Genomic DNA, 12,097 nt, shown 5'->3' with positions numbered 1-12,097 from the left:
AAACACCAGAAACCCTCATAGAACAATGACCCAATCGAACCGGATGTTAATGAACTCTTCTTCTTCTTGTTGTTGTATAGGTTTATTGTCATTCTTGTCATTTTCATTGATTTTAAACCAGAAAAACTGACAGTTTTATTGTAGGTGGTATCATCCGTACGATCACCTTATATACCAATTTTGTGTATATGTAGTCATAATGATAATGATGTTAAACAAACAAAATGATTTAACCATTGAGAATCTATTATCCATTCAAGAATTTCATCATCATCATCGAAATGATTGAATCAAAACAACAGAAATATATTGAATTGATCATTGAGAATATGATTATCCTGGGTTAACACACCCTATTTTCGAAAGAATTTCATACAGGCGACACATTCCAAAAAAAAAGTTATATGAAATGAATCGATGAATCTGGGACCTAGATTTTCTATGTTGTTGCTGTTGTTGGTGTTATTGCGTAAGATGATCCAAAATTCTCTTCCGCATTTTTGCATCTACATCTCTGTATATGAACTCTGGGCACAGATTTATGGACATTAAAATGAACAAACTGCTGCTGGCAGCTATTTTATGATGGAAAAGTTCTCCATTCTATATACAAAACAAAAATGATGAAAGAAATTCTTCTTCATCGAGTTCAACACATTTATATAGTTTCAATTGGAAGTTTTAAAAGTTCATTCGATAAATCTTAACAAAGCTTCTTTTTCTGGATCAAATGGAAATGCACAACAAATCCGTCCATATAATTGGCGGGTAAATTGAATTTGATATTAAAATTTTTTTTGCTAAAATCGGTGCTACCATCTAATGTTTGAAATTTTAGTTTAATAATGAAGTAATGGAATGTTTTCGATACGTCCTTTTCGACGATGACCAATTAAAAATTCGATATGATTTTTTGTTTTCTGTCAATTTTCAGAAACAACAACATTTTTATCAAAATCGAAAAAAAAACACCTATAGATTTTTTTTGGTTTGTTTTTAATCAAATTCATTTCATTTCATAATAAATCAACGAACATTTCATATTTTAAAAAATGGTATGTTTTTTTGTTCAAAAGAATATTCTGTCCAATATTTTAATCAATTTTTGTTTGCTTTTTTTTTGAATAGCTTGTACTTGTAATCGGTGATTTTCATATTCCATATCGTAAACATAGTTTACCAAGTAAATTTAAAAAATTACTCATTCCTGGCCGTATTCAACATATACTTTGTACCGGTAATCTTTGTACAAAAGAATCATATGATTATTTAAAAACATTGGCAACCGATATTCATATAGTTAAAGGAGAATTTGATGATGTAAAATTTTGATTTTGAAAAAATTGTTGAATTTATTTTCTAAAAAAAATTTTTGTTTCTTCTTTTCTAGAGTAATTATCCGGATAAAAAAGTAATCACTATTGGTCAATTTAGTATTGGTCTTTGTCATGGTCATCAAATTGTACCATGGGGTGATGATGAAAGTTTAGCAATGATACAACGTGAACTTGAAGTTGATATTTTAATCAGTGGCCATACACATAAATTTAATGCATTCGAAAAAGATGGAAAATTTTTTATCAATCCTGGATCGGCAACCGGTGCCTATTCATCATTGGAAGATAATATTATACCATCGTTTGTATTGATGGATATACAATCAACAACTGTTGTCAATTATGTTTATCAATTAATCGGTAATGAAGTTAAAGTTGAACGTACTGAATATAAAAAAAATTAAATCAAAAATCAAACGAATCCAACAAATCAATCCGTTTTGTGTGTGTGCATTATCATTATTCCAAAATTTTTTTTATATCCAAAAAATCAGGAAAAAAAGATGTTATCAATGAAATAAATCAATTTTTTTTTCTCTTAAAATCATATTTATTAATCATTTCATTTCATTTTTGTCAAATGACGATAACAGCAAAAAAAAAGAAGAAAAATTCAATGAGAAAGAAAGTTCGGTTTTACATGGCTTGTTTGACATTTTAAAGTTTTTTTTTTTGAATTTTCTAACCAGTGTATTAAAAGATTTTTAGTGTCAAGTATGTGTGTGCGGGTGTTAAATTTTTTTGTTTCAAAGAAGATTCTCTCTTTAAGCTAAACCACGTTTTTTCATTTCATCCAATAATGATGAACCCATTTGTGCTGGTGATCGTGTAACACGTACACCGGCATTTTCTAATGCATCAATTTTATCCTGTGCACCACCTTTACCACCGGCAATAATTGCACCAGCATGACCCATACGACGTCCAGGTGGTGCTGTTAAACCGGCTATAAATGATACAACAGGTTTACCATTCGGACCAGAATTATTATTCTTAAGATATTCGGCTGCTAATTCTTCAGCATTACCACCAATTTCTCCAATTAAAATTATTCCTAATGAAATCATTTTTTTTTGTTAAAAAATCAAAATTTATCATTAATAAAACAAACCTTTTGTTTCAGGATCATTCAAAAAAATTTCCAAACAATCAATAAAATCAGTACCATTAAATGGATCACCACCAATACCAACACAAAGTGATTGACCTAAACCAACTTCGGTTGTTTGATGTACAGCTTCATAGGTTAATGTACCGGATCTTGATACGATACCAATTTTTCCCGGTGTATGAATATGACCGGGCATTATACCGATTTTACATTCACCCGGTTTAATAATACCCGGACAATTTGGACCAATTAAACGTGATTTATTTTGTCTTACTAAACGATGTTTAACTTTTACCATATCCAATTGAGGAATGCCTTCGGTAATGCATACAATTAATGGTATTTCAGCATCTAATGCTTCCATAATAGCGGCTGCAGCACCAGGTGCCGGTACATAGATGACTGTTGCATCGGCATCTGTTTTATCACGTGCCTAATTATTCATTATCATTAGTATATTTTTAAGAAGAAAAAAACAAAATGAATAAAATTCAACAGATTCAACATACTTCTTTAACTGTTTTGAATACAGGTAAATCTAAATGAATTTGGCCAGCTTTACCTGGTGATACACCACCAACCATTTTTGTTCCATATTCAATAGCTTGTTTTGAATGAAATGTACCTTGTTTACCAGTAAAACCTTGACAAATAACTTTTGTATGTGAACCAATTTTCAATGAATTACGTGTTGATGTATAATCCGAACGTATAATTTGATGATTAAATGAATTTGTTTTGATTGATATTAATCTTGACACTGGAATGAAAAATTTTAATTAAAATCAATTTTGTTTTCTGCAAACACAAATTAATAATTTACCCGATAATTGTCGAAGAATGTTATTTACTTGAAAAACCATTTTTTTATGATTTTTAAAAATTTTTATTTTTATGAGAGAGAGAGAGAGAATCAACAACCAAGAAAAAAAAGGGCAGTATAAAATTCAGTCAACGAAATTTTATTTATTTTTTGCTCATAAATTGCTTATCCCAATGATATTAATATTTATTTTTTTTCATATACACGTTACGATAGATATTGGATGAGGTCGAGATTTCAACGACAACAACAACAACAATAAATAATGATAATTACACCGTAAATATATCACACAAATATATTTACCACCACCCTCAATGGATAATGAATGTTTTAAATGAATTTAAATGAAAACTTATTCGAATTTTACAGATAACGTTTTTATATCGCACATCAATCACACATCAATATCAGTTACATGTAAATAAAAAATTTAGTGGTTTTTTTCTGGATGCATTTGTACTTGCAAAGATTTTTTTTTGCTGTGAATGAATGGAATATAAGATTTATCAATGTTGAACCAGCTGTATTTCTAATGCGATTGCGTCAAATATTAACGCTCAAATATCACGTTTTTTTTTCATTTCGCAGCGATTCTTTTTCATAGATTTTGTTTTGTTTTTTTGTTTTTTTGATTTTAAAATTCAATTTAATTCATTATTCTGAACTGATGCTCAATCAATCGATCGATGTAATTAATTAATCCATCTGATTGATTGATTGAAAAATATTGTTTGTTTGTTTTTGTTGTTCGGAAACAAAAAAAGAATTGCAAGCAAATTTCGATAAATGATTAAATCCATTGGACCAAAATCTAAATGTTGATGACGATTATTTAATCAATCGATTTTTCGAATTTCCGGAATTTTGTTTGTTTTTTTTTCTCGGACAAAATTTCCAACAATAATCTAATCTTCAGTAACGTTGTGTTTGAATGAATTTTGAAAAATTTAAATTCTTATCAACCAAAAGCCCAACTATTATACTGCCACTGCTACTACTGCCACCCATTTTTTTTTTGGTTTTTGGCTTTTAGCCTGAACGTTGATGGTGATTGGGTTAGAAGCCGTTGAAGAAGCTGCAGCGCCAAATTTTTCTGTTTGGTTCACAATTGTTTTAGCGCGCTAACAACACAACAACCATCGAAATCAATCGTCAAACATACCAGATTTTTTCAATCATCAAACATCGAATATTTCGATGATCATAATTTAATAAATTTTTTCTTCTTCAATCATCATCATCATCATCGATTGATTGATTAATTGCTCGGTGGTTGTTGTTGTTGTTGTAATTATCGTCGGTGATGGTGGTGGTTGTTGACCAGATTTTTAATTGTTTTTTCCGTTGAATTAATTACCACGAAGTATCATTTTTGAAAAACGTAAAATTCTATCGATATCTCCGTTCGCAATTAAGATAAACAAAAAAATGGATGAATCAATGATGAGTATCGAATTAAATCAAAGTATTGATGATCATTTTGATGATGATGATTTTATACAAGAAACATTAAATGTATCGATGAATAATAATAATTCAACAAACGTTGAATTTAAACTACCATCACCTGTATCCGAATTAATCACTAATGTAACATTACCAAAATGTCGTCTTGATTTTAATGTTTCTGATATTGATACACCAAGAAATAGTTCAACTGTTGCACGTAATCGAAAACGACGAAATTTTACTCGTCGTTGTCTTTCCACTGATTTAAATGGCGATCATAATAATATGGTTTGTTTTCAAATCAAAACATTCTTTATGCTAATTATCAATTGTTTTTTTTTCTTTAGTCGGATCAAATGTCTTTTCAGGAATTTCGTTTTACCAAAGAAACAACACCAGCCAAAACATCAATAAATGAATTTAAAAGTCCAGTATTATCATCAATTCAGAATATAATATCACCACGTACAACACCTAAATATAATCTTGTAACATTAGAATTGACACCAGAATTTAATAATATTAAACCAGTATCATCATCATCATCAACGATAAAATCATTTGATGAAAATGATTTAATACCAAAAGCTAAATGTATTAAATCTTCATCAATAAAAACATTGAACAGCAGTAATAATAGTAATAATAGTGGACCAAATGTACCGATACAAAAATATTTTAGCGAAAATCATGCATCAATAATGCGTGCCGTACAATTATCATCAAGTGATTCAACATTAATCGGTGATTTTAGCCGTACATATGCATTACCATTGATACAAAATTCAAAACATCAAGATCTTCGTTCAATTGATTGTCATGTATTAGCTAATCTTTTACAAAATCAACAATATATGGAAAAAATACGTTCATTTACAATAATTGATTGCCGTTATCCATATGAATATGATGGTGGCCATATACGAACTGCAATTAATCTTTATACACAAGAACATATTATAAATCGTTTTATTAAAACTAAACCTAAAGAAGCTGATTGTTTTAATAATAGCGATGATGATGATGATAAACAATCATCTAATGATAAACGTGATATATTAATATTTCATTGTGAATTTTCATCCGAACGTGGTCCAAGTTTGTAAGTTTCTATTTGCAAAAAAAAATTCTTTTCGTGAAAATTAATCAGAAAAATTGTTATTCAATATTTGAATAGATGTCGTTTTCTTCGTAACAAAGATCGTGTTAAAAATAGCCGTGTTTATCCAAATTTACATTATCCAGAAATTTATCTACTTGAAGGTGGTTATAAAGAATTTTATCAACATTATTCGGTTAGTATTTTCTTAAAGCTTTTTTAGTTTATTTTTTTTTTCACTGTTATTCATAATTTTTTTTTATCCAACTAGAATCTATGTGAACCATGTTCATATCAACCAATGCATTCGAAAAATCATGAAGATGATTTGAAAAAATTTCGTACCATTTGTAAAAGTTTAGATTATAAATATTCTACACGAAAACGTAATTTACGTCTTTAATTTGCAATCAACAATGATCGATGGATGGATGGATGGTTACACTTAACCCCCCTCCCCCAATTTTAATCTCTTTGTATACGATGAAAATCAAATGAATATTTTGGCGAATCAAACCCACTATAAACAGTACAACGAAAAATATTTATTTTTCTTTTCATCAGAATTTTTCTGATCATATCTCATCTGATACCACCTTTGATTATGTTCTTTATTTCGATTTTTTTTCCTTAAACTTTCTCTTGCACTCATTTTGTTCTCATTTGTGTGATTCAAAAAAAAAACGATCAATCCAATAAGCCGGAAAAACAACTCACCGATATTCGATTGATTGTTTCGTTACATTGAATTTTATTTGGCTTTAATAATTTTCTAAAATATTTTCTAACCCAAAAAATTTCTTTTGTTTATTTCGATCAATAATTCTCTGCATCTATTTTTTATGTTTTTGAGAAAAATTTTTCTTTTGATTTTTGTATTGAAAAACAACTAATAAGATAAGAGAATTATAAAATAATAATAATTTTAAAAAACTTCAAAATTCAACCTTTATTTACAAATTATTTCATATTAAAAAAAAATTTCACAATTGGAAATTAATTGGAAAAGAAAAAAATATTTAACAAAGATTTTTTTTAAGAAAAACAATGGAATTTTTTTTTCACTGATCGTTCGTGATGTTGATAATGTTGATGATGATGATCAATAAAGCATGATTAAACCTTCCGGATGTTTATCATTACGATTTGATCTTCGTTCATTACAACGATGACGACCATTACAATTTGATCTTTGTTTGGAATGATTTTCAATCATTGTTGTACCATAATAAATGATAAATATATTGATTAAATGTAAACCAATAGCAATAATAATAACATAATAGCTAAAACTTAATGATGTACGATTCAATGATGTCCAACCATCCTGTTGTTCATCATCGGTCATAACATTTTTAATTAATCTGGTTTGATATTGTATTAACCATGTGATTGCGGCAAATGTACAGAATAAACCTTTGTTTTTTTTGTGTTAGAAAAAAAAATTAGAGAAAAATAAAAAGAGAAATGAAAAAATACCCGATCAAAATAAGATAAAATCATTTGATAATTTGATTTATGATACTATTATTTGATCAATCGATTTGGTTAATATCGATTGAAATGTCAAATTTGAAAAATGCGATTTGATCATCATCAACATCATTTTTCTAATACAATCATCTCACGAAATTTGTTTCCTTTCAAAAAAAATAAAAAAATAAAAATAAAACTTACTTGCCAATGCATTCCATAAATATAAACCTTGTACACCTGTAATAGTTTCAATAGGCGTCATTACTGTATTTATAATTGAAAATATGGCAGCAACCAAACCAAATATCATTGCAATTGAAATGGATAATATTGTTAATAACCATAATGTAAATGACATTAGATTTGGATTACGAAGCATTTCTTGTTTTACTATAGTTTTTTTTTTTGGAAGAAATAAAAATAAAAATTGTTAATTTTAAATTTGAATAAAAAATTGGTCAAATTTTTTGTTTGGGAAAAAAAATCCCTTGAAAACAAAAATATCGATTTCGTGATCATTTTTGTAACCACAAAACAAAACAGAAAAACATGATTATGATATGTGTAATCGATCGATGATGAACATAATCTTGATGATGATTATCATTACAGTAAGTAAGTGTTGCTGTCATGATTTTGACCATCATCCAACAATCAACAATAATCTATCATTGAACATGTGATATGAATGAATAAAACACAAACAAACAAACAAACAATCATCGATAATAATCTGCATGTTTTTTTTTTTGAATTTAAATTTGAAATTTGAAATTTGAAACAAAATACAAACAAACTTACACCAAATAATTGTTGTACGATCACCAAGACCATAATTTAAAACTTTTGTACCTTGAAATAGGCCAAAATATACAAAACCACGAAATTTTTTCGGTAATTCTAAATCGATTGATTGTGGCAGTTTTTGCTGTTGTTGTTGTTGTTGACCACCAACATTATTATCAACAAAATAATCATTCAATTGAAATAATGTTGATGAATTTAATGATATTAAACGTATTGGATATGCTATAATCCAACGATGTGTTGCTAATGATATTGTTAACAATGCTAAACATGTTGTACAAATGAAAAATGTTAAAAATATATAGATACGTTTACGTTGTTCCATTTCTTTCTCTAACTATCTTGGTGTATGTTATGTTTGTTGATCTTTGACTGAATTGCAAAAAAAAACTTATCGAAAATTTTCATTGATCACCGTTGATGATGATGATGATGGTAATCATCTAAATTATTCAAAATGTTTAACAAAATCATTTTCCAAATTGGATGTTTATGAATCAATACACACAAACACACACACAAGAACCGTTTGAATTGATTCTTGAAATCAAAATGATTTCAATGTTGTCGTCGTTGTCGTTGTTCTATTGATCATTATTATCATTATTATTGTTAGATATCAATGCAAAAACAAACAAACAAACAAAAAAAAATCAAAGTCATTATGTTGTTGTTGTTGACCATCTTGATGATCATGATGTTTGGTGATGGTGGTGGTGGTGGTGGTCAATTTCATTGTCTCTTTGTTTAATGAGTTTTTTTTACGTCGATCGACACAAATTTAACACATTTTTCATAGACGATTCAGAAAAAAAAGGCCAGGTGTTTTTCTTCTTCTTCGTTGTCGACAAACAACAGCAACAACAAATTATCAGCCACAAAGAATATTGAAACAAGAAAACAACAACCCAGTAGCAGATGTGATATGTTATTCGTTTCACTTTAAACCAAATAAATAAAATCTGATGCAGATTGGCGAAAAAAAAATAATAATCAAATTTTGAATAACAACCTGGTCGAGTTTTATCATCTCTCTCTTTGACTAATCAACAATCTTTGGTGTCTATTATTTTTTCATCTAATTTAATGTAATTATGTCTAACTGCATGCAGTAAGATTGGCTGAAATATATTCATTTCAATTGAGAAAATGAAGAAAAGAAAATATGCGCCCACTATATCATCACTATCACCACCACCATAGCCACAACAAATATCAAAACAACCGAAGCAAAAAAATACAATCACCTTTACCGAAGAACAATGTTTCAGTTGAATTGAATTGAATTGAACAACAAACAGCGAAATAAACAAGAAAGAAATGAATTTCATTCTTTAAACAGAGGAAAAAAATGGATGGATGGATGGATGGATGGATGGATAGGTTGATCTTTTTCTCTCTACACTTCTTTTTTTTTCCTGTTCTATACAAACGGTATACACAATCCTATGAGAAAAAAACTAGATATTCAGCCTGTTGTTGTTCAAATTGATTTTATTAAAAGTGGCAACAAACGAAAAATGAATTATTTTCATTCAAATTTCCATCCATTCATTCATTCATTCTCTCTGTCTCTGTCGGTTTTGTTTTGTAAATTTTTTTATTATTATTATCATTACTTTGGGTATGAAATTTTGGATTTTTTCACTTCTCCACACACACACTTATCATCATCATCGGATTGTTTGAAAAAGAGACCAGAGCAAAATGGGTATTAGCTTTTTTCGCTTCTTTTACATTGAATAATCAAATGATGATGATGATGATGATAATGAAAAATTATTTAAACAAAAAAAAAATCCTCATTAAATGATGATTATTATGAAGCAAATTCAGAAAATTTTTCGGTAAGAATTGTATGGTTTTCATCATCATCATCATTTGAAATGAATGGATGATTTTTTTTTTCATTTGATGGTCGATGGTTATTCGGTCGGTCGTTCATTTTTTTTTTTTTTTTTTTTTGGTCGTGCTTCAATGCTATTTGCATTATATACAAATGGTTAAAATGGCTTTTATCCATTATTATTTTTCGCCTAATTCAATATGAATTCGGTATGTATGTATGTATGTATGTATGTGTGTGATGTCAATGATATTTTTCATTCATTCATTTCATTTGAAATATGATGATCCAGTTTTGTTTGGAAAAAATGATAACAAAATCATTGTGAATGAATGAATGAATGAATGAATGAATGTGTGGTGCTGTCAATCTATTTCTTTGTTGTTTGGTAGTCTTTTTCATTGTTATTTTTTTTTGAGTAATTATAATAAATAATAATCACTAATTATAAATTATAATTATGAGGATTTTGGGTTTTGTTTTCTTGTTCACTTGACTCATTTAATTAATGATATTTTTTTCGAGTATTGATATATAGTTTTTGTTTGTTTTTTTTTGATTGTAAATGCCGAAGAGATTTTTAAAAAAAAATTTAAAAATACCAGTTTTACATTATGGGCAACTAGATGGCGTTCATAGATAAAGAAATTTCTTTTCAAAATTCTTGTTTCGAAATTTTTTTTTTTTTTTTGAGAAAATTTGATTTGGTTTTTACCGTTTAAACAAAATGAACGGAATTGAATTGAGACATCAAGATATTTTCCCAAGAATTTCTTCTTTTTTTTCATTCTGTTGTTGCAAATCTTTTTTTTCTTGGAGAGATAAGTGTTAACAGATCATACTTAAAAATCAACTTGAATTTCTATGTCCTATTTTATATTTAGATCTTTTCATTCATTCATTCATTCATTCATTCCGGTTTATACAGGTATTTCTATCTTTAATCCATCCAATTTAAAATCTATGAGTGCCAAGAAAAACAAACAAACAAACAAACAAATAACAACAACAACAGAAAACGAAAACGAAAACCATTTTTGTTTACGAAAAAAAAATATAATTGCAATCTATTGATTTGAAATAGAGAGAGATTGATTGATTGATTGATTGATTGGATGAGCTTATAACAAACTTTTTTTTTTTTTTTATCTTTCCAACGACAACTGTCAAACAACATCGGCATTGACAACGACGAAAAACAAGCAACAGCAATTAATCACAGATTAATGATATCACAACTGAACTGAAAAAAACAAAACAAAACAAAAAAAGTTTTTATTTGCAATTTTTATGGAAAAAAAAAAGAAGAACACAGTTGATAATGATCAAAAAAATACTAACAAAAAAGAAAAAGTTTTATCTAGATAATCAAATGAAATGAAATCCGAAAATAATAATAATACCGAAATCGGAATTTTTTCGGTAGAAAACACCCGGGATACACAATCCAAAATGAATGAATTCCAAATGGAATTTTTTTTTGTTGGATACTTGGCCAATCAAAAGAAAAAAAAATTTGTGATTTTATTTGGCTGCTAACAAATAAATATTTTTTGTTATAAATAACCAAAATGATGGAAAATGTTTCTGATAATCAATGTTTCATTGATTAAAATATATGAAATTCCATTTTTTTTTGTTTTTACTTTCAAATAATGACATTGATTCTTGGTGGTTCTCATGGTTATCATCCCGGTTCTCCATCCATTACATAGGCTTGGCCATTGAATCTGGATTCAGGAAAACTCCAGAAAAAAAGAATCCCAGAGCTCAACCAACCAGCCAACATCACTGGAATGGATTCCTGAAAAAAAATCTGGTACTTTAAAATATGTTATATGTTGTTTGAAAAAAAAACGTTAATAAAATTTGTTGTTTAGGAGAGAGAGAGAGAGAGAGAGAGTGAAGAGAGGAAGAAAACAAATGGAAATTTAAATGGAAATTCTTGAGAATTCTTGATTGTCATCATGTGTGTGTGCGTGTGTTGTGTGTTGTTGTTTTTTTCGTTGTTGAAATACAAATTGAAATTCAAGAATTCAAGTTGTTTTCAACTCCGAAAAACGAAACGAAAACGAAACTTTCAAACAGAATGGCCATTGAACAGCGAAAAACTGGAAAAAATTCATTTTCAATAACCCTTATATGT

The 12,097-nt window shown here is 28.1% G+C and overlaps 4 protein-coding genes across 4 annotated transcripts; 2 read left to right on the top strand and 2 right to left on the bottom strand.

Moving 5' to 3' along the window:
* Nucleotides 1-901: 901 nt before the first annotated feature.
* Vps29 (vacuolar protein sorting 29) lies at nt 902-1,808 on the top strand. Its single transcript, XM_075819414.1, has 3 exons — nt 902-1,055; nt 1,129-1,320; nt 1,391-1,808. The coding sequence occupies exons 1-3, from the start codon at nt 1,053-1,055 to the stop codon at nt 1,739-1,741; spliced, it is 546 nt and encodes a 181-aa protein (XP_075675529.1). The 5' UTR covers nt 902-1,052; the 3' UTR covers nt 1,742-1,808.
* A 104-nt stretch (nt 1,809-1,912) lies between these two features.
* Scsalpha1 (Succinyl-coenzyme A synthetase alpha subunit 1) lies at nt 1,913-3,714 on the bottom strand. Its single transcript, XM_027345150.2, has 4 exons — nt 3,272-3,714; nt 2,958-3,208; nt 2,449-2,881; nt 1,913-2,391 (listed from the first exon to the last, which is right to left on the bottom strand). The coding sequence occupies exons 1-4, from the start codon at nt 3,309-3,311 to the stop codon at nt 2,102-2,104; spliced, it is 1,014 nt and encodes a 337-aa protein (XP_027200951.2). The 5' UTR covers nt 3,312-3,714; the 3' UTR covers nt 1,913-2,101.
* Nucleotides 3,715-3,879: 165 nt separating this feature from the next.
* Nucleotides 3,880-6,849, top strand: LOC113794982 (uncharacterized). The gene is made up of 4 exons (XM_027345149.2): nt 3,880-5,011; nt 5,071-5,825; nt 5,901-6,018; nt 6,094-6,849. The coding sequence occupies exons 1-4, from the start codon at nt 4,703-4,705 to the stop codon at nt 6,223-6,225; spliced, it is 1,314 nt and encodes a 437-aa protein (XP_027200950.2). The 5' UTR covers nt 3,880-4,702; the 3' UTR covers nt 6,226-6,849.
* A 55-nt stretch (nt 6,850-6,904) lies between these two features.
* LOC113794984 (clarin-2) lies at nt 6,905-9,606 on the bottom strand. Its single transcript, XM_075819413.1, has 4 exons — nt 9,353-9,606; nt 8,100-9,067; nt 7,500-7,688; nt 6,905-7,238 (listed from the first exon to the last, which is right to left on the bottom strand). The coding sequence occupies exons 2-4, from the start codon at nt 8,428-8,430 to the stop codon at nt 6,925-6,927; spliced, it is 834 nt and encodes a 277-aa protein (XP_075675528.1). The 5' UTR covers nt 8,431-9,067; nt 9,353-9,606; the 3' UTR covers nt 6,905-6,924.
* Between the last annotated feature and the right edge of the window lie 2,491 nt (nt 9,607-12,097).

Source organism: Dermatophagoides pteronyssinus, unplaced genomic scaffold (assembly GCF_027571235.1).
Source record: "Dermatophagoides pteronyssinus isolate colony J.1.1.1.1 unplaced genomic scaffold, Derpt_VIB-CSIC_2022.12 sq0004, whole genome shotgun sequence".
Taxonomy (NCBI): domain Eukaryota; kingdom Metazoa; phylum Arthropoda; class Arachnida; order Sarcoptiformes; family Pyroglyphidae; genus Dermatophagoides; species Dermatophagoides pteronyssinus.
The sequence above is the reverse complement of the archived record's forward strand: the minus strand, read 5'-3'. Positions and strand labels throughout refer to the sequence as shown.

Coding starts and splice junctions, on each gene's coding strand:
- Vps29 (XM_075819414.1), top strand. Junction 1,321..1,390: donor TTAAAGGAGAATTTGATGAT/GTAAAATTTTGA, acceptor CTTCTTTTCTAG/AGTAATTATCCGGATAAAAA.
- Scsalpha1 (XM_027345150.2), bottom strand. CDS start 3,311: ATGGTTTTTCAAGTAAATAACATTCTTCGACAATTATCGG. Junction 3,209..3,271: donor CATTCTTCGACAATTATCGG/GTAAATTATTAA, acceptor TTTTCATTCCAG/TGTCAAGATTAATATCAATC. Junction 2,392..2,448: donor GAATGATCCTGAAACAAAAG/GTTTGTTTTATT, acceptor TGATTTCATTAG/GAATAATTTTAATTGGAGAA.
- LOC113794982 (XM_027345149.2), top strand. CDS start 4,703: ATGGATGAATCAATGATGAGTATCGAATTAAATCAAAGTATTGATGAT. Junction 5,012..5,070: donor ATGGCGATCATAATAATATG/GTTTGTTTTCAA, acceptor TTTTTTCTTTAG/TCGGATCAAATGTCTTTTCA. Junction 6,019..6,093: donor AATTTTATCAACATTATTCG/GTTAGTATTTTC, acceptor TTATCCAACTAG/AATCTATGTGAACCATGTTC.
- LOC113794984 (XM_075819413.1), bottom strand. CDS start 8,430: ATGGAACAACGTAAACGTATCTATATATTTTTAACATTTTTCATTTGT. Junction 7,689..8,099: donor TCGTACAACAATTATTTGGT/GTAAGTTTGTTT, acceptor AAAAAACTATAG/TAAAACAAGAAATGCTTCGT. Junction 7,239..7,499: donor TTTATGGAATGCATTGGCAA/GTAAGTTTTATT, acceptor AAAAAAACAAAG/GTTTATTCTGTACATTTGCC.